The sequence below is a fragment of the Grampus griseus genome, assembly GCF_964374135.1.
Source record: "Grampus griseus genome assembly, chromosome: 16".
Classification (NCBI taxonomy): Eukaryota; Metazoa; Chordata; class Mammalia; order Artiodactyla; family Delphinidae; genus Grampus; species Grampus griseus.
In genome coordinates, this window is record NC_139010.1 from 66591761 (window position 1) to 66613771 (window position 22011).

Consider the following 22011-nt stretch of genomic DNA (forward strand, 5'->3'; position numbering starts at 1 on the left):
GCACCTCCAGTCCTCAGGAGACCTAGGATTTTCCAACTCAGCTGGCCTAGGCTCTAACTTAAAAGTGACAGCGGAGGAGAGCACGTAGGGCAGCTCTCCACCCCACACGCTTCTGCCCTCCCCCAAGGCTTCCTTGTTACCTCTTTGTCTGTAAGAGAATCCACATCTATCATTTTGGTCTGTATCGGAACCAAAGTTAGAGGGTCAAAGGTCAGGCTTCCCCGGTTACTGAAGTTATACTGTGGGAGAAGGAAGAAAACAGAAGCTTTTACTCCTCTTTACCACAATGACCCGCCACGAGGTCACTCCCACCCGACAGGACCGTCCCTCAGAGCCAGGTGTAACTAGGAATCGAGACGTGGTTAGCTGGTCACCATTTTTAACAGACACAGGAGACACGATGAACACAGCGGATGCCACTTTCCAAGAGCTGCTCCACTGTGCAAACCGCAGCCTGTGCCACCAGGAAGAGCCAAAGAGTGCTGAGGGGCTCCCAGCAGCAGGTCCACAAGGCTCCTGCCTGCTGTGATGGAGGAGAGGCACAGAGGGTGTCTGGAAGCAGGGGGAGCTCTGGTTTTGGTTCTCGAGCCTCTGCTAAGGCATAAGTTCCCCAGCAGATCCCTTTTTTTTTGACATCAACCGTGCAGCCTGCCTTGACCCAGCCAGGCCCATCAGGTGACAGGTAACAGGTCTGTCCGGTGCACGTGGCATGGAATGGCCAGGGTACACAGGGCACGCTGGGTCTCTGTTCCTGGCGGGGCCTGTGGGAGTGAGGGGAGAGGCCACTCTCAAGAAGAGTGACATGAGTGTGCAAGCAGAGAGCAGACTCCTGCAGTCAGCTTCCCTGAAAACTGAGGAAGCCACCTCCCTCCAACGGTTCCACTTCCAAAATCACCCATGGAGGAGAAGCAAACACGTCTTCTAGGTCAAGCCCAGCACCTAAAGCCTGTGACCTCTTGGTAACGTGATGGGGAGAGGGTGACACACCTGTCTTCCAGAGGGCACCACACCTGTGGGGCCCGACCCAGGGGGTAACTCGGGCCTCCTCAGCTTTACCTGATAAAAATCATCTGGGGCATTTGTTGAAAATAGTTCCCGGGCCCCAGCCCTGGAGATTCTGCTTCAGTGTCTGGAAGGGGCCTTTAAGCGAGCACCCCTCCCCCACAGCAGAGGCGGCTTGACGACAAGAAGCTGCCTCCAGTAAGCTCGGAGCCCCAACTAACAGCAGCAGGGGGCTGCCTGGGGCTCCACGAGGTCCAGTTCAGGGTCCCAGTTCACTAAGGATTTTCCTTCTGGCTCTGCAGAGGAGAATGAATTCCAGGAGAGGCACCACTATCAGGGGAAGGAGGCTCCATTCTGGCCCCAGAATGACATGCTCTTGGTTCCAAGGACAAAAGTCCTCATCCTCCCCCATTAAGGAATAAGGGAATTTAAAAAACAAAATCCTAATTACTCACCTTGGTCTTCACAGGCACCACCAGGACAACATTCTCAATGCGAATTCCGAAAGCCCCGTCTTCATAATACCCTGGCTCTAAAACAAACCAAACCCCAAAATGAGAAACAGCCCACCATGAAGATAAGCACAGAGAAGCCTGCACTCCTGGGACGACAGCGCTTCCCAAGAAACAGATGAAGGGCCACTCAATCTGGGTGTAAGAGCCCAGAGAGCCTCCTCCCGCAGGGCACTTTTAATAGGCACTTGAGGTCCAGACAGAGAAAGGCTCAGAAGTTCCTGAGAACTGGCTGCAGGGTAGGGAGTACAATAACAGAGGATCCGCCAAATAAATGATGGGGCATATCCATAAGACACAATGATGCAGGCAGTAAAATACATTCACAAAGATGTGGTAACGACATGGGAAAAGACATGAAGCTAACGTAGCAAATTATTAAGCCATGTTTCCCCTGGGTGTCTGGATTACAAATGATTATCATTTTCTTCTTTATACTGTTCCATAGTCTCACTTCTTCTACAATGAATATTTACCACTTTTATAATCAAAAAAGGTTGTTGTTTGTTGTTGTTTAATTCAGGAGGGGGAAATTATTTCCAATTTACTTTATAATAATGAAAATATAAGAAACAACAAAGAGCTTTCAGAAAGGCCAGAGGACCCATGCACACCCTCTAGGTAAGGGACACCTACCATCAGTGACAATCATGCCGGCCTCCAAGGGCTCATCAGAGAATGTTTTATAACTGATGCCACAAGGACCCTCGTGAACATTCAGAAAAGACCCAACACCGTGTCCCGTCCCGTGCAGGTAATCCAGGCCAGAATCCCATAAAGCTGAGCGGGCAAAGGAGTCAAGAAGGTGGCCTGAAAGACACAGTAGGAAGCACTCGGTGATTCTGTACAGTACTTTTCAACTTGCAAAGCACTTTGGAGATTACATTTGTTATGTTTGGCTGCAGAAGGTGAAACAGAAACCAGCGGGTAAAAGTTACTGGAGGATTCAGGTTTCAGCCCAATACAAAGAAGAACTTTCTCACAGTCAGAGCTCCTGAGGAGGGCAGCTCCCCCACCAGTCAGAGCTCAGTCTGAAGCTGGAGGATGCTGGTGAGGAATGGTCGCCTGTAGCAGGTAAGGGCTGCAGTAGATGACATGGACGCTCCCTTCCCAGCGCTGGGACCCTACAGTTTCAGAATTACAAGATGAGATTCTAACCAGACTGCAAGCGTGGGGAAAGTGGTGCCCAGGGAGATGAGTGCCGGCCCAGCCTAAGCAGACTCAAGGCCCAGGTCTTGTCAACTCCCCGTGCAATGGCCCACCCACCCATCCTCATGCAAAAAGGTATATGTCTCAAGTCAGGTTCTCAGTAAAGTAAATCCCAATGAGGGTCCTGAAAGGAGGCACTGGCCCAGCACTGAAGGGCAGACAGGAGGCTGCGCCAACTTCCACTGGGGCCCTGAGGCCGTCATGCCCTGCTGCCCTCTCCTGGGAGCCACCCACATGGGTCACCCGACACCATAATAGGTCAGGAGGGAGGCTCACACCTGACCCTGGGCCCAGTCCGAAGCCTGGCTCCCTGGAGGTCCTCTCAGCTCAGTCCATGCAGCACCCCCATTTGCCCAGGATGGGCCTGAAGTAGGCTGGGGGCTGGTACGGCAAGGGAAGGACATGTTCTTCCACCCAAACTTAGACACGTCTGATGCCTGCCATATGATTGAAGGAATCACCTACCTTTGGTTCCAGTCGGGAAAACAGCTGCACTCACAGCTATGTGGCCCTTGAGGACACATGTGAAGCACTCCTGCCAAAGAAAACCCAGAGGGCATGTTCAGGACTGGCAAAGACGTTTTAATCCTGTCGTTTTCGGGTAGCTCTGAAAACCTTGCCTCTGAAGGTTTTGTAGCAATACCACAGAGAAAATCAGAGGAAAAAGGAAAAAAATCTGGTGGTGGAGAAAAACCTTGGCCTTGGTACCAATTTTCCAGAAAATCTTGAAATTGCATTTAATAAAAGAGAACTGACTGAGAGATGACCCCACAAGTCTTTCCCTTGTAATGAACATTCTGCCATACTCTCGGCCATCTGAGCCTCAGAAAGACTGGGGAAAAGTACTAAAAAGTACTGATGACACTAGCTAACGCTTACTGAGCTACTCCTCTGCCAGGCATGATGCGCACAGCACTGTGCGTTTAATCCCACACTTCTTACTGGAGGCACTCTTGCCATCCCCACTTCATAGATGAATGCCAGGTCACGCAGTTCATAAGTGGCAGCATGTGGCCTTGGAGCCAGGCAGCCCTGCTTCAGCCTCTGTGCACCTCACCACCATCTATACTCAGGGTTTAGTCCCTACTGCCTGGACAAGAAAAGTGCTGTTTGGAAGGGTAGTGGCTTGCCAGTAAGGTGCAGAGTCAGGACTAAACCCCACACTGTTCAATCTGGTCTGGATTGAACACAGTACAAGAAGAGTCACACCAAAGGTAGGTATCTGGAGCCAAGGTCACACCCTTCTTCATCTGCTGGTGCCTGCAAATGAATGACACAAGGGACCAACTCTGGGAAATGTGCCCTGCTCTACCCAATAAAGCCCTCTTCCCTGGACAAGCTTCCTGAAGGAGCTCCCTGGAAAAAGAGATATACTCAGAGATTCAACCAGTATTTGCCAAGCAGTGACTATCATCCAAGAATCTGCTGGGCTCACAGAACCTTCACAGCCAGCCTTGGAGGTGAGTACTCTTCTCACCGCTTTTATGGATGGTCTAAGTGTTGAGTTCAAGGTCATGGAGTCTGTAAACAGCAGAGAAGATCTGAAGCCCGGTCTCCAGACTCATGGTACACATCTCTCTACCTTACAGCTGTTTCCTCTTTTCCATGCCAGACAGACCAGAAACCGAGCAGTGCATGTCATTTCAGAGTGTTCCTAGTGAGTTGAGCCTACAAATAGGAATGCTGAACTTGAAAAAAGAACGGGGGTAGCTTTCAGAATGAAATCTAGCCACTGTTCGTAAAAAGGCATATTTTCACTACCCCACTCCCTTCCCCAAAGAAACTTCCTGACTGAAGAGAAGGCCAAAGCTATTAAAACTTGAATCTGAGCCACTCTGACCTTAGCAGACAGAATGCTTTTAAAATCTCTCCAATAATTAAATGGATGTCATAAAGCAGATAGCCTGATTCCACAGTCATGAGCTATTTTATTGCCCCACATATAATTTTTACTTATGTATACAATCCTTTTCACAAGAGAGAACTGTCAAAGAGCAGAGAGGGCCTCTCGAGTTTTCTCTTACCTTCTCATAGGCTGTAGGGGTTCCAAAATGCATGGTACGAGTCACATCTGTGGTTCCATCCCTTTCCAAAAGGAAGGACAAATTAGTTTTCACTCAGAATAAGCTTTTGCTCAAATGTGAGACAGATGAGGATGTGGAGAAATTGGAACCCTCATGCACTGCTGGTGGACATATAAAATAGGAGAGCCACTCTGGAAAGCAGTTTACAGTTCCTTAAAAGGTTAAACACGGAGTTACCCTAGGACCCAGCAATTCCACTCCTAGGTAAACCCCCAAGAGAACCGAAAACATATGTCCACACAAAAACTTATACATGAATGTTCATAGCAGCATCACTCATAATACCCAAAACGTAGAAACAACCTAAATGTCCATCAACTGATGAGTAAACAAAGTGTAGTATACACATACAATGAAATATTATTCAGCAATAAAAAGGCATGAAGTACTGATACACACTATAACCTGGATGAACCTGGAAGACATTACACTAAGTGACGGAAGTCAGCCACTGAGGCCATATAATTCCATGTATATGAAATGTCCAGAATAGACAAATCCAAACAGACAGAAAGTACACTAGTGGTTCCCTGGGTAGAGAGAGTGGGAAGCGACTGCTAACAGGAATGCTGTTTCTTTTTTGAGGTGATGAAAATATTCTAAAATTGATCGTGGTGACAGTTGTACAATTCCGTGAATAAACTAAAAACCATGAATTGTACACTTCAAATGAGTACGCTGTATTATATTTCAATGAAATTGTTAAAAAAAAAAAAATGAGACAAAGTGTGAATGCAAGGATGGCCCAGTGTAGTGGGAGTGAACTCAGTCAGGCCCTGACACACACACTCTTGGTCTACAATGTGAGGACTGTTTCACGGAAGACACCATCCCTGGGATTATGAATGAAAGGGAGGTGGACAAAGTAAACAGGAACCTGTTTCTAGCAAAAGAAGGTCAAACTCTAATTCCTCCTGTCAGGATGGCAAGCGGTTTATTGGACCCTAAAAATGCCCAAATGCATCTTTTAGAACACCCTAATCCACCCCTTGACACAGAAAGAGTAACTTCCAGAATACTGCTAAAATTTAGAAGTGAACCATTAGAACACCATTACCCAAGAAATCCAAATACCCTTAGCGCTAGGCTTTTATTAACTCCAACACACACATCCCAAGGCTAGGTTGTGGCTTCCATCTCCACCAGGCAAAGTCCCAACTTAAGTGGAGAAAGTAGTAAAAGAAAGTAGTAAAAGGCCTTGCTCGTGTGCTCTCAATGCAGACAACACCTATTCCTCTCCTCCTCGTGGGTTCCACATCAAGACCCAACCAAATCTTGGTTTCTCTGAGAAACTATTCTAGATGATGACTGTGAAAGCAGCAAGGCATGAAGAAGGAAATTCAGAAATTCAGGGACAGCCCTCGTTTCTCATTCATTCATTCAAAATTATGCCATCACTTCACAAGGCCCTGGGGCCACTAAAAGTCTGGGGAGCTGCCAGGTGATGTATGGGCTGGAGCAGAAGACTTCCCAATGGTTCTGAAAGCTTACTTTCAGTTATTTATTTAGTGTTTAACAGCTTCCAGCCAAGGACTAAACATTTCTATCAAACAGTCTTTTGTGGGAACAGGATCACAACTGGGCTATTTCAACAAGGGGTGAAAAAAAGGACAAGACGTGGAAACAATTCCATCAGTGGCTGGCGCAGAATGAGATGACCAGCTGAGCACTCTCGGCTGGAGCCTGGCTTGTCCACCTACTCATCTGCCTTGATTCAGTGGAGTCAAGCTCTACGCAGCCCCGATTCACTTACTTGTATTGAGCACCCGAGTCAATGAGGTACACCTCATCCAGAGACAAGGTCCTATTCGTCTCAGGGACCGGCCTAAGAAAGTTAATTAAAAATTAATTATTCCACAAATGTAAATGCTTCCTGAATCTGGGAGGAAGGAATACAAGAGTTCTTTGTACTGTGCGAACAATTTATGTAAGCCTTAAATTATATCACACTAAAGTTACCCAATAGGTTAATTATTTCAACTAATATTAACCTTCTACTATTCAAAGTCCTAGTCAACCTATCTCCCCAACAGATAAAGAGCTCAGGAGAAGGAAATAACATATTTCTTTGTATCTTCCTCCATTTGTGACTGGAAGAAAACAAGTGTTCATCAGATAATTGTAAAAGCTACAAAAAAATAATCATCAACAGAAGCAATAGGACCAAGCTGGGAAGTGGGAGGAGAGCAGCCGCAGTCATTTGTCTTTTTTTTTTTTTTGTGGCGGGGGGGTGGGGGTGGGGGTGGTCCAGGCCCCTGCCTCAGCCTCCACTTCCCTCCCTCAGTCCTAATCCCACCAGGTGCCTCCCCACTTGCTTCCTAGACCACCAGACAGGCAGAAGGTCAGTGTCTCAGTCTGGGAGAAAACCTAACAGGATTTTTGCTGGGGAAAGGAATGGGCCATGATGCTCTTATGCTGGAGCTCTTTTTTCAAATGAACATCTGGTATTTTTTAAAGTGATCTGATTTCTCCATGCCTTTTTCCAGACAATATGCTGCACTGGGAAAAGCTAAAAGGGACGCGAGCATTCCAAGTCTCCGCCCTGCAGCCGAGAGAGGTTCTCAGAGAGGTTCTCCTTCATTTCCAGGCAATAAGGGTGAAAGTGGGCACTCGAGCCCAACTGGCAGAAGAGACAACCAGACACGGGCCCAGTTTCAGCACCCTCTCTGTCAACAGGCTTCCAACAGCCACAACGAAGAGACACCAAAGGAGAAGCAAAATTCTCCCCCCTTGGTCTGAAATTATTTATTGTGTTAATTATATGCAAAATTCTAGAGTAGTATCCAGCCAGGAAATTCATCACCTGCATTAAATATAAGATAAAACTAAAGTCCTTTTGCTATTTTAATGTTGGAACAGAGGCATTAATGTGAGAGAACTGTACAGTCACATATCTGTGACTGTCTCCCACACAACAGCTTCAAAATTTGTCCCAAGACTAAAAACTCTGAAAGTGATTAAAAAGGCGGGGGGCAGGAATTTGTGCCCATGTACAGCACTGCAGCACAGTGAGACAGCCAAGTGTTCCTTCACTATGCACATCACGGGTGGGGAGCAAAGGACTCAAGATGCCCGCACGAGGCAGAACCGTGTAAGCCAGGTGAAGCTGAAGCTGGAGCCCCACTTCCCACCACCTCTACAGGCAGGTCTAGCAGTTCTAAAATACATCAGCGCCCCCTTTGTCTCACAGTGCAGGGATGCATGGCTCTGTGGGTCCATGGGCTCTTGTAGGTCATGTGGTACAAACCCCCATAGGCTGGGGAGGAAAGAGAGGTTACAGATTATCTCTTCAACCGTAGCAGGGTGCTCCACAACCTAGTGATAAGCTTTTTTGGTATGGAGGTGATGGAGCTCACAGGACGTCTGGACTACTGCATCGAGAAGGCTGCCACTGTCAGAAAAGAAAAACACTAAAAATTCTAACTACTAAGATTCAGGGATTATGAATACAGATACTGCAGCCTCAAAGGAAAGAGGGACAACCCGTTTGACATCGCGAGAATGTCAATGCGAAACCTCTGTGCCTAAGAGTTGGCTCCCAACAGGATTTAGAGCAAAGAAGAGAAAATAAGACCTCCAAGGTCCTATTTCCCATATAAGAACAATCTCAACAGACACACGGAGGTGGGCGCCAGGGCCTCTGGTAGAATAATGTCTCTCCCCTGCTCAGGCTCCTGTGCAGAAGCAGCAGCAAAGCCGGGCAGCGTGCTCCTCCGCATGCCTTACGCGTAGTGAATGATGGCGCCGTTGGGTCCCGTACTGGAAATTGTTGGGAAGCTCAGGTCCACAAAGTCAGCCTGCTGCCTGGAACAGAAAGATACACAAGAGCAGAGTGGCTTAAAGGTTTTTACTGTGCCAAGAATCGGGGCCCTCCCGGCTTCATGTAACTTGCCAAGGAAATGAGCACAAGGTTCATGGGCCCCCACAGTGATCCTTACCTGCGGAATTCCTCAGCTTTGTCAGCAGCTGAGATCTCCGTCACGCCACCTTTGGGCACCTATAAGGAAGTTGCTTATAAACCACTGGGGTGTGATAAATTCATCCATCTCCTACATATTATAGGAGGTGCATTAAAAGCTTACTTTTTCCTCAATCCCCATGTCCCAACTGTCCAATCTATAGGACACAGCATATGTCTCATCTTTACAAGGAGGGAATTTCCAAAGGCTCTTACTAAAGCCATCTAAAAGTAGAAGCGTTTCTATACATTTAATCTTTCACTCAACTATTTCCCTCAGTGTTATATCCTGAAAACTCCCAAAACTTAATACACCTAAATTTAAAAATTAAAAAGCATCCCCACCTAGGATATTATCCTAAGAAAGTGATCCTAAATAAATAAAGATAAATGCAAAGATATTATTACAAGGTAAGTGCAAAAAAAATTTTAAACAATCTAAAACATTTGAAAATAGAAGGAATGGGTAAATAAATCAGTCTAGCTACTAAACACAGTCTCTATTTGAATCATTTTTTTAAAGACCTCAAAGCACATGGAAAATGCTCACACTATGATAAGTAAATAAAATAAAATACAAAATCATAGCTGTACAGTGAGACACATGTAAAAATGATTTATGTTGAAAAAACAATGTACACAGATGAACAATTGCCGAAGAGGAAAAAACTGCTACACCAGTGGGAATCAGGGCGATATTTTCTTCTTCCAATTTAAGCTACTTTAAAAGAGTTGTTTATATAATATTTAAAGGAAATATGATATTGTTTAATAAGAGCACAAAGAAATCACCTTCCTGTCAACTACAAGGAGTGAAAGGGCAAGAAACTAATGCCCAGGAATCAATTTAATATAAAAAGTTTCATGGCTTAAAGTTCAAAACATACACAAAGATCTTTTTTCTCTTAACACAGTCAGCTTGCCTGTAATATCATAAGAGTCATTTTTTCTTATAATGAAACTCCACTTAGTTATAAGACAATTCCTTAACCACAAAGGATCCATTCTGTTAAGGAATTTCTTTCTTCATCTTTGTTACTACTGTCCATAATTAAAGAATTTTTACACACACACCAAATTCCCACAAAGAACTATTAAAAGAGAGTACTAAAATTAGATCAAGATCTTAGACCTCGTGGTCAACCAGAGCCACAGTTCGAATCACATGTAGATAATTTCTGAATAATCTATATCCATGTGTTAAACAAAGACTAAGAACCGACCTCTTTCTCCAGCCAGTTAAAGAGTTCACAGAGGGCAACAGCATCTTTAATCTGTGCAAATAACAGAGACATTTTTTAAAGTTATTACTGAAAATCAGATGGGCAGATTCAAAGCCCAGCCCTAATGTGATACTGAGAGGGCTGCACTTATAGGGCTACAAACCATCAGCAATCAGGGCTCTACATGCAGGCATTTCCTGTGAACAAGTGTGCAGCGATTTCCACTATGGGGGAAAGGGCTCCCCTGCTGTTGAGTAGTTCAGGCACAATCAGGAAGGGGCCCACCTCAGAGCACACAGGAGCACCCTCAGAGGGGTCATTCCTGTACTACTGGAGCAAGAAAGACAGGCCACTGTCAAAAGCCGTCTCTGGGCCCCAAATCTTTCTAGATCCACTGCTGGCCTTGAAACACAAATCTAGGCCTCTTCAGAGGCTTCACCTTCATCATTACCATCACCTACACTATCATCATCAACCTCCTTTTGTGTTTTATATTATGTAGAGATCTAGCCCATCCAGTATTTTATTTCATTCTCTCATTAACTCTGGAAAGCTCAGAGAAGTTCCCACCTTGTGCCAGGCTCAAGGCCACACAGCAGGTGAGGGAGCTGGGCCTTCTGACCACCATGCATCCCCTCTTCTGCACAGGCTGCTTTACTCACGTGAGCTCTCCTCATGCCTTCTGATTCAGCAGAATTCTTCACAGCTTTGGCGATGCAGATGGGGGTGTAAGGCATACAGCAGCGATGGTCCTGGGGCGAAAGGCAGTCATATGGGAAATCGAGTCTGGCTCACTCACCCAAGACCAAGGCTATCACCTCTCCACCCAGCACAGCACACTTAAGACAAATCATTGGAAGAGCTCCCACTCAGGACCCACCCAGCTGTCCCCTGGGGCCCGAACACCTGCCCTTTTTGGTTAGTGACTCTGAGCATGGCGAAAGGTGCTTGAGCTCATCCAAAAAGATAAAGTAAAAACATAAAACAAGTTATTTCTCATCTATCCCCCACCCCGTAGCTTTTTGAGACTGCTGGCTGCCAGCCATCAGAGAGATACTGCTTTTCAAACCTCCAAGGTCATGGTCAGAGTTCACTAACAGATCAAAGCTTGACCGAAACAACCCCTTTCTGGCTGCACAAAGGAGGCTTTTTCCCACTGTCTAGGGACGCACATGATGGATGAGGGGGGAGGGGAGGCTCCTGCTCAGGGATCAGCTACTGTTAAAGGTCTGATCTTAAAGGGCCTTAAAGGGCCGGGGAAGAGCCTTCCCAATTTGAAAACAAGTTAGAATCCAGCCCTGTGTTACAGGGAGGGGGGAGGGATTTTGCACCACCTTGCACTTGCACTAGCACAGAGCTTCTCAAAGGGCTTTCCTTCTCTCCACTCTCCTTGCTCTCTCTCTCTCTGAGATACCTACCTGTCATGAGACAAAGGCAGGTATGATCCCCAAGGAGGTAAAGCTCTGAGTAACTATGTCATGCAGTGTGACAGTGACAGGGGTGCAATGGCAGGCCAGGTCTAGAGGGCCAAGCCTGGGCTCCTCCCAGGATGGCCCACTGCTAAGTGGAGGAGAGAGGCCCAGGGCAGGACAGTCAAAAAGGCTACAACTCCTTAGGTAGATTTATTCCTAGATATTTTATTCTTTTTGTTGCAATGGTAAATGGGAGTGTTTTCTTAATTTCACTGTCAGATTTTTCATCATTAGTGTATAAGGATGCCAGAGATTTCTGCGCATTAATTTTGTATGCTGCTACTTTACCAAATTCATTGATTAGCTCTAGTAGTTTTCTGGTAGCATCTTTAGGATTCTCTATGTATATTATCATATCATCGACCTGTATGCAGAAAATTATAAGACACTGATGAAAGAAATTAAAGATGATACAAATAGATGGAGAGATATACCATGTTCTTGGATTGGAAGAATCAACATTGTGAAAACGACTCTACTACCCAAAGCAATCTACAGATTCAATGCAATCCCTATCAAACTACCAATGGCATTTTTCACAGAACTAGAACAAAAAATTTCACAATTTGTATGAAAATACAAAAGACCCCAAATAGCCAAAGCAATCTTGAGAACGAAAAATGGAGCTGGAGGAATCAGGCTCCCTGACTTCAGACTATAATACAAAGCTACAGTAATCAAGACAGTATGGTACTGGCACAAAAACAGAAATACAGATCAATGAACAGGATAGAAAGCCCGGAGATAAACACATGCACATATGGTCACCTTATCTTTTTTTTTTTTTTTGCGGTACGCGGACCTCTCACTGTTCTGGCCTCTCCCGTTGCGGAGCGCAGGCTCCGGACGCGCAGGCTCAGCAGCCATGGCTCACGGGCCCAGCCGCTCCGTGGCATGTGGGATCCTCCCGGACCGGGGCACGAACCCGTGTCCCCTGCATCGGCAGGCGGACTCTCAACCACTGCGCCACCAGGGAAGCCCAGTCACCTTATCTTTGATAAAGGAGGCAAGAATATACAGTGGAGAAAAGACAGCCTCTTCAATAAGTGGTGCTGGGAAAACTGGACAGGTACATGTAAAAGTATGAAATTAGAACACTCCCTAACACCAAACACAGAAATAAACTCAAAATGGATTAAAGACCCAAATGTAAGGCCAGACACTATCAAACTCTTAGAGGAAAACACAGGCAGAACGCTCTATGGCATAAATCACAGCAAGATCCTTTTTGACCCACCTCCTAGAGAAATGGAAATAAAAATAAACAAATGGGACCTAATGAAACTTAAAAGCTTTTGCACAGCAAAGGAAACCATAAACAAGACCAAAAGACAACCCTCAGAATGGGAGAAAATATTTGCAAATGAAGCAACTGACAAAGGATTAATCTCCAAAATTTACAAGCAGCTCATGCAGCTCAATAATAAAAAAACAAACAACCCAATCCAAAAATGGGCAGAAGACCGAAATAGACATTTCTCCAAAGAAGATATACAAATTGCCAACAAACACACGAAAGAATGCTCAACATGATTAATCATTAGAGAAATGATGGAGAAAAGGGAACACTCTTGCACTGTTGGTGGGAATGTAAATTGATACAGCCACTATGGAGAACAGTATGGAGGTTCCTTAAAAAACTACGAATAGAACTACTATATGACCCAGCAATCCCACTACTGGGCATATACCCTGAGAAAACCATAATTCAAAAAGAGTCATGTACCAAAATGTTCATTGCAGCTCTATTTACAATAGCCAGGACATGGAAACAACCTAAGTGTCCATCAACAAGTGAATGGATAAAGAAGATGTGGCACATATATACAATGCAATATTACTCAGACGTAAAAAGAAATGAAATTGAGTTATTTGTAGTGAGGTGGATGGACCCAGAGCCTGTCATACAGAGTGAAGTAAGTCAGAGAGAGAAAAACAAATACCGTATGCTAACACATATATATGGAATCGAAGAAAAAAAAAAAGTAATGAAGAACCTAGGGGTAAGATGGGAATAAAGACACAGACCTACTAGAGAATGGACTTGAGGATATGGGGAGGAGGAAGGGTAAGCTGGGACAAAGTGAGAGAGTGGCATGGACATATATACACTACCAAACGTAAAATAGATAGCTAGTGGGAAGCAGCCGCATAGCACAGGGAGGTCAGCTAGGTGGTTTGTGACCACCTAGAGGGGTGGGATAGGGCGGGTGGGAGGGAGGGAGACGCAAGAGGGAAGAGATATGGGAACATACGTATAACTGATTCACTTTGTTATAAGCAGAAACTAACACACCATTGTAAAGCAATTATACTCCAATAAAGATGTTAAAAAAAAAAAAAAAAAGGCTACAACTAAGGTACCTTGAACTCCTGTGCCAGGCCTCAGTTAAAATGAGGGGGAAGGTGTCAGCTGCTTAGCACCACCCAGCAGGGGCTCAGTCAAGGGCAGGGCTATCAGTATCATTTGACCTTTGACAAATCCCCAACTCCCAAAGCCTCCCTGGGCCTCAGGTCTCCTTAACTATGAAATGTGGTGGGAGAGGTGGGTGTAGGGTAGTGTCTCCCAAACTTCAGATACTCTCATACCACCTGCACAGGTCTTACCCTAGCTGCTACCCCCTGGACCCTTATTTACTAAGACTTTTCTTTAGACTATCTTTGAATCAACATAGGTTACTGAACTCAACTCTCTCTTAAGAAACAATTTTTATAATATACGGTCTCATATGCTAATCATATTTTTTTCTAGTACACACTAAAACACTTTTTTTATAGTTGATATACAATATTATATAAGTGCGAGGTATACAACATAGTGATTCATAATTTTTAAAGGTTAAATTCCATTCAAAGTTATTATAAAATACTGGCTATATTCCCTCTGCTATACAATATATCCTTGTAGCTTATTTATGTTATACATAGTAGTTTGTACCTCTTAATCCCATATCCCTATCTTGCCCCTCCCCCCTTCCCTCTCCCCACTGGTAACCACTAGTTCATTCTCTGTAACTGTTAAAACACTTTTAAAACAGAGACATTTAAATAAACCTAAGTATGAATGTGTACCACCTAAAATCATCTCTCATGTCACGTTTTGGAGAACACAATGGGTTTTGGAGAACTCAATGGGTTCTAAAAGCCTCACACTCCAGCCCAAAGGGCTCATCCAGGGAGATGACACCTCTGACCCAACAGCCAGTCCTGGAAATCTGCCTGAACAACCTCTGCTTCAAAGACAAGCCGCACGATGCCAGGACTGGAAGGGGCCTGGCAGCTGGAGTGGCAGGTTTAGACGGGTCTCTGGGGCTACCAACCTTGGGGATGGCCTCGCTCACGGCATAGCTGGCCTTGTCGCTGACCCACACCTTCTCCCTCGGGGAAAGGCTGGCGCACAGGGTCTTGAGCTCGCTCAGGATGGACTTGTAGGGAAGCACCTGGATTCTGTATTCAGCTTCCAGGCCCAAGTCAAGCAGCAGGTGCTCCTTCACACTGGGGGCATCTGTGCGGTCGCCATCAATGAAGAGCCTGCAGAGGGGCCAGAGGTGAGGTGACAGAAAAGGCGGGCACAGGAGTGAGAGGACAAGAACACAGACCCACACACAAGCGACAGGCTCTACCTCCCGGCATGCAAGCCAAGCAGTTCCTCCTTCCTCCACGCCTTCCCCAAATCCTGCTCCCCAAACTGCACTCCCTGCCCTGCGTATGCCGTCACCTTCCACCCCACTCCCCAAGCCAGGACCTGGGCACTCTCCTCCTTGATGCTCCTCCTTCACTCCTACATTGAGATCTTTGAACCTATAGCTTAAACACCCCTCAAACCTCTCCAGCTTTCGCTGTAGCCTGGCCCAGTCGCTGCCCAGGTACAGGTCACTACCATCTCTCACTTGGATCAGTACCACAGCCTCCTAACTGGTCTCCCTGCCTCCAGTCTTCCCTATCCACCCTATTTCTCGCAGCAATCATAATTCACCCCATAATTTCACTCCAATCATAACATTCTTTATGATTTACAAGCCTGACCATGTAGTTCCGTGTGAAAAACTCATTCGGTAGCTCCGCAGCATCCTCAGGACAAAAGCCCCAAGCTCCTGAACCTGGCTCACAAGGCCTTGCTTATGGGGGCCCTGCCCACCTGCCGGCTTCCCACTCCAGGTTCAACCACACTGGACCACTCTGGGTCCTCCACGCATACTGTGCTCTCTCCTGCCCAGAGCCTCTGAAAATGCTGCTTCCCCTGCTTAGATCACCGTTCCTCTTCCTCCCCGCCCCCTACTCACCTAGCTAACCCACACGTACCCTTAATCTCGGACTCAATATTACTTTCCCCAAGAGCCTCCTCTGACCAGGTCAGGCCCCTCCAATAACACCCGTACCCACTCCAATGACAAGTTAGTGCCCACTATGTGCCCAAATGCCCTCAGGAAACCTCTCATCTCTGCAACTCTAACCCAGGACCCTGTCTGTCTCATTCACCCCAACACCTAACAGAGACCCCAGCACATAACAGGCACTCAATAAGTATGTTGTCTGAATGCAGAAAGCCATCCAAATAAGAAGAGCAATGGCAGGTTGGCCACAAGCAGCAGTTTAAAAGATAAACTGACAAGGCACAGCTCAGGGGGTTTTTCTGTGTCACTTCTGACCTTCCAAAATGACTGGGTCTATTTGCATCGTGGACCCAGGATTGTATAACAGAGCCCATATTCCCCTTGGCATTGGCTGCTAGGAAACCTGGAATCAAATGTATGGCCTGAATAAGACTTTGCAGCAGGACTTTTGTGAACTAACCTCACTCTCTCCAGTTTTGTTCTGATGTCCTCGACCACCTATTTTTTTTATCTCCTAGTACTACAGAGACTTTCAGAGATTTCAAATCATTTTCAGGATTAAAAGAGAGGCAGGATATAAATAATTATCTACTGTTAAGGAAGACAAGAAGGGGAAGGAAGAGAGGCAGGAAAGGGAAAGGGCAGGAGAAAAGCAGCATTCTAGCACACGTCAGGCCGAGGCTGGCGGGCCCGGGCCAGAAGGGGGCGACTGGGGCTCCGAGGAGCGTGGGGAAGGACTTTCAGGTGCGGGGCCAACACTCACATGATGGTCTCTAGTCCTATGATTGCATAGGAGAAAAATACTGGATTGTGCTCCACATCTGATCCTCGGAGATTGAATAGCCCTGAAAAAAAAAAAAAGTTCCTGTCACCTGCCTGAGTGAGAGTTTAAGGGGTAGGTTGTAGAGCAAGGGAAGAGCTTCCACTCGCTAGGGAAGGACTGGGCGGCATCACTCAGAGAAGCTGGGAGCCTCACTTCCTGGTCCCACCTCTGAGCTGCAGTTGCTCATATCCGCCAAATGATGGCACCAGAACTGTTTCTTACGCTACCGCATCACCATCCCGAGAAGGGGATGGAAGAGTTATTAGTCAGAAAACCCAACAAATGCCCTCCAGACAAGAGTTGAAATGGTCCACCTGGCGGTGACCTGCCAGGCCTAGCAGGCCTGACGTGCCACAGAAAAACGCTCCGGCACTCCCAAATACAGGGGACGGAGCCAAGCACTCGCTCCCTTCTGAGGGGAACGACCTAGAGTAGAAAAACTGAGACCCACCCATGAGGGAGGCCAGATGAGGCCCTCTGTGCGAGGGTCAAGAGCCCCAGGAAGGCGGGGCTTCCCGGCAGAGGAACAAAAGCAGTGAGTCAGCGGGGCTCCAGCCCACGAATGAAACCCGAGCCTGCAGCCCACCCGGAACCACGGCTGGGTGGAGGACCTGCCTTGGCCAGTGTCAGGGGGTCTAGTGAGGTCACTGCGTGTTGGAGAAACTTAGAGGGACCAGCAGAGAGCACAGCTCCCGTCCGAGGACTTCCAGCTGCCTAATGCTTGCTCTCCTGAGGATCAGAGTGCAGAGAAGACCCTGGCGTAAAAAGCACTGTCTCTATTTTAACATCATGGCCTCGCAAAGTAAAGCAATGAGGCAATATGTTTTACCTATCAGACCAAACTAGCACTCTTTTTAAATGACAGCACCTGGGGCTGGCAAGGGTGTGGCGAGAGGGGTGTATTCACACACGCCTGTGCAACCTTTCCGGCAGGTACATGGCAAAATGGTCAAAGCCCTGCCATGCACACCCCCTCTAATCCATAACACCACCTCTAAAGCCAACCAGAAGTTGGAAGAAAATTATCAGAAACTAAGACATGGATTGTGATGCACCAGGACTCTGATGGATGTTAACAAAATCACGAGAACATTGGAAATTACTCAAAGGGCGTATGTAGGGGAATGGTTAAGTAAATTATGATACAACCATATGATGAGACATTTAATATTCACTTAAAATTATGCTTATGTATGCTTAGAGTATTCCGATACACTGGAAAAAATCTAGCTACAAAATTACAAATGTGCAGAATGTTAACTGTGATTTTCTGTGTGTAAGGAAATTATAGGTGATTTTTTTTCTTCTTTCTACTTCCTCTGCGCTTTCCAGGTTTTCCGCAATGGAAATGTGTGTCTTTTTAATAATAAAGGAGAGAAATTAGCTTTATATGTTATTTTCTCCGACGTTAAAGTTATTTAGTTAATTAGGGATATAAATCACTGACACTCTTGACAAAGTTTGGAACTGGGAATTAGAGAGCTAGGACACTGTGCAGTAAACTTTCTTTCTCTAGTGAGAAAAATCAAAGAATAAGGCAGTGCCTTGTCTCAGGTACCCTGGGTCAAATCCAGTCAGAAAATAGCAGACATATTAAGAAGATCCCTTCAGGTTCTAGAAGGCACTGAACAATTCCATAGGGATAGTTTAAGGTCTAAAGATTAAAAAACTGCTATTGTACCAAAAGGCTTGTTGAAGAACTTTCAGTTCCTGAGTTTTCTGAAGTAGAAATATTTCTAGAACATCCTCATTGTGAAGAACTTGGGGATATACAGGAAAAGGATAAAGAAAAAAATATCTCCTGTGATCTTACTTCTATACCCATAGAGACACACGAATGTTGACAGGCACCAAAAGTTTGTTGGAAATGTCCCTCCTTAGAGATGTGAAGTCCTGAGTAGACTGGCCAGAGAGGGACATCATCACAGATTTAACATCAGCCCCTGGCTGTAATACAGCTCCAGACCAAGCTACATTCCCCTCCCTGACTCCCTATAATTACTTCTCCATCCTACTCGGCATATCATATACCCCACTGGTGACAGTCTTTTGCTTATTCCCTGGCCACTCAGAAAGCTGAATTGCATGAACACACAGATTCCCAGAGAACCAATGCAGAGACTGGGTAACACATCCCAACAGTGAAACCAGAGCACTCACATGCAATCTCATCCAGGGCAGTGACCACAAACCACACGACGTTCCTCTCGGCCATTTTCAACCGAAGATCTACAACTTTGTCCTTCCAGGAGATGCCTGCAAGAAACAAACATACTTGCGACTCCAGCCCTGGTCTGGTCCCAGGGACCTGCGGAAGCCAAGTGAAAGAACCCATTCCAAACATTTTTAACCAGCACCATATCCCAGGGAGCATGTTATCTGAGCAGACAGGAGGCCCAGATTCAAGCCCCATACATGAGAAGTGACTCTAAGCTAGTTGACTGTCAAGAGCCCTGACTACCTCAAAGAAAAAGTAATTCATTTGTTCATCCAACAAATGTCTATGAAGCATCTACACTTCCCAGGCATAGATATCTGCAGGTACCATGCTGGTCACTGTGGTTACAGCTCTGAGCTACATGCAGTCCTTGAGCTCATGGGGCTTACAATCTAGAAGGGAAGACAGACAATTAAACCAGCAATTAGTGGGACTTTCCTGGTGGCACAGTGGTTAAGAATCCACCTGCCAATGCAGGGGACATGGGTTCGATCCCTGGTCTGGGAGGATGCCACATGCCTTGGAGCAACTAAGCCCGCAAGCCACAACTACTGAGCCCGTGTGCCACAACTAATGAAGCCTGCACACCTAGACCCCATGCTCTGCAACAAGAGAAGCCACCGCAATGAGAAGCCTGCGCACCACAATGAAGAGTAGCCCCCGCTTGCCGCGACTAGAGAAAGCCTGCACAAGGCAACGAAGACCCAACACAGCCAAAAATAAAATAAATAATTTTTTTAAAAAACACCAAAAAACCAGCAATTAGTTACACTTCTGTACAGGGAGCTTTGATAACACACTACCCAGCAGAGAGAACTCACCGAGTCTTAGAGGTCAGGGGAATATCACCTACCACTTTACATTCCTGGAGATACGAGACTTGCCCTTCAGTGCTAAGACCGAGGAATTCTCTACAGTCTGACTCAGTGTGACAACCACTTCCAAATCACACTTGCACCGTCAGACACAGCCACGGCCTCCCTGCTCTCCCCAGGATGAAACTGCGGTCCTAGAGGAGCTCACCCCATCACTACCACCACCACCACCACCCAGCATGAAACAGCACATGTAACGCAGGGCGCAGCCACCTGTGAACACAGCAGGCATCTGTCTTATTCGCCCAGCACCTAGCAGTGTCCTGTACACAGCAGGCACTCATATGTCTGCTGAACAGAAGTTTTACCAGCCACACCTGCTCTCCCCGCTTCTATAAGCAATAGGTCAGAGCCTCTGCTTCAGTTGAACAAAACTCAAAACACACTGATGGAAAATGCTGAGCTGACCCTGGGCCACTCACTGGACCCATCCCCCTAATCTGTAATACCCTCAGGTGAGGGTGTCACAAGGAAAGCAAGCTGGGGGCTGTCCCCACAACTAAACGCTGCTTTGAAGACCAGCTCGGGAATGCTGTTTAAAACTTGACTGAGAGTCTGGGCTGTAATGCTTTCTTCCCAGGACCCCTCTGGGCAATGTGCCTACATTCCAGACATCCCCCATCCACCTCTCCTCTGCCGTTTCTACAGCAAGGCTCCCTCCCCTGCAGCCCCACCTCCCAGGCCTTTCCCTCTGCGCTCCTCACTCTTCCATAAATCACACTTTCGTCTCCCAGAAAACATTCACAGAACTTGCTCCTCACTCACCACTATCACACAAGCCAAAGAAACCCACCCACACCCCAAAGCTACTAAAGCAGAGGACAGACAGAAGGAGGGCGCCTGGGAAGGTAAACGTACAAATGCTGACAGAAGAAAAGGAAATGGAATCTAGAAACCTCTAGGCTCACTATAGTCCAATAAAAATTAATTTAAAAAACAAAACAAAACAAAAGACAATCTGCTAAGGCTGGGGTGTGTATACAACCCAATCAGCTGTTGACACTGATTGTGGATTAATAAATATGAGAAGGAAAAAAGTTTAAATAAAGAAATAAAACTCTCAAGGTGACTAAATCAAAACAAGAAAAGAAACCTGTAGTCTGTTTCCAATATTAGACACGTTAGAGGGGCAGTTAGCAACTGAATGGTAAAAAAGCCATCTCAGCAGCACCCACAGGTCTGCCCAGAGGAGCTTTGCAAGAATAAACTGTGCCAAAGTAGGTGGCAAGTAGGTGGCAACTGTGGAAACAAACTGAACTCCTGCTGCATCAAATGCCCCACGTGCCAGGGCGGGGCAAAATCCTCCAGTCAGCTCAAGCTCGACCTGGATTCAGAGGACTTTCGTTGAGGTGAAGGGGCCGATGGTCGGGGGCCTTCTGGGCACAGCCGTGGTTCTGACCTGTGTAATCCAGGCCCAGTGTGATGAGGGGCTTGCACGGACGCTCAGGCCGGTCTGTCCAGATCTTGTCCACAAGGTTCTCCTTGATAGGAATGAGGTGGTGGCCAGCGCTTCTCAGAACCTTGGCCATCTTCTTCCAGTAATCTGAGGAGAAACACACGTGGTCTAGCTATGAACTGAACACCCTTTACAGGCAGCAGGGCTTTGAGAGCCTGGCACCTTCTGAAAGGCTATCCCGTGGCCCTGTGCTAACTCTTCTCCTCACCTTGACCTTTGTTGTGACATCAAATCATGCTGAGCCCCCAAATGTTCCACAACCCACAAGCAAACAGGGAGGATGGAGAGGCCTCTAGAACTCACTTCCTCACCCAAGATGAAAGGGCCTACGCTTACTCACCTGTAGGAATGATCAGTGGGTCCACACCAACCCTGGATCCTTCAGGAAGTACGCTCACCAGCCAGTCTTCCTGAGTTGGTGTGTCCTTCAGACCTACAGAGGGAAGAACTGATGAGAAACAATTCCCAGGGGACCCGAGCTCGTTGTCCTATCCAGAAGGAGGAAATTCACCAACATCATGATAGCAGGGTCTTTATTAAGCACCTTCTTCAAAGAGAATTGACAGCACTTGGAAAATCTGAACTTCCCTTAATCCTGGAAGGCTATCAAAAGTGTAAGATGCTACAAAAGGAAAACATAAAGTAAGATGGTATATAAGGAATGGGTGAGACAGAAGAAAAAAGGAAACAGGATTTTCATTAGACCCCTGATAAAAAGGCATCCCAGGAATCGCTGCAATACAGGTACATGGTGTCATCGTGAAGATCGTCTTGTATCAGCCTTCGGTCACTTTACCACTACTGGTGATGAGAGGGTGGGTGGTGATATGGTGAAGGCTAGAGCT

General features: G+C 46.5%; 1 protein-coding gene across 1 annotated transcript in view; it reads right to left on the reverse strand.

Annotated features, from left to right (window-relative positions):
* XPNPEP1 (X-prolyl aminopeptidase 1) overlaps nucleotides 1-22011 on the reverse strand; it is a 54436-nt gene that overhangs the window by 3639 nt on the left and 28786 nt on the right. The window contains exons 6-20 of the mRNA XM_082673245.1: nucleotides 21507-21599; nucleotides 21110-21253; nucleotides 18778-18873; nucleotides 16558-16639; nucleotides 14781-14991; nucleotides 10651-10740; nucleotides 9989-10039; nucleotides 8746-8804; nucleotides 8534-8611; nucleotides 6561-6632; nucleotides 4748-4808; nucleotides 3189-3258; nucleotides 2151-2324; nucleotides 1458-1534; nucleotides 141-239 (exon numbers count right to left, since the gene is read on the reverse strand). Coding sequence (XP_082529371.1) covers nucleotides 141-239; nucleotides 1458-1534; nucleotides 2151-2324; nucleotides 3189-3258; nucleotides 4748-4808; nucleotides 6561-6632; nucleotides 8534-8611; nucleotides 8746-8804; nucleotides 9989-10039; nucleotides 10651-10740; nucleotides 14781-14991; nucleotides 16558-16639; nucleotides 18778-18873; nucleotides 21110-21253; nucleotides 21507-21599 — 1457 coding nt within the window. The remainder of the gene's footprint in view (nucleotides 1-140; nucleotides 240-1457; nucleotides 1535-2150; nucleotides 2325-3188; nucleotides 3259-4747; nucleotides 4809-6560; nucleotides 6633-8533; nucleotides 8612-8745; nucleotides 8805-9988; nucleotides 10040-10650; nucleotides 10741-14780; nucleotides 14992-16557; nucleotides 16640-18777; nucleotides 18874-21109; nucleotides 21254-21506; nucleotides 21600-22011) is intronic.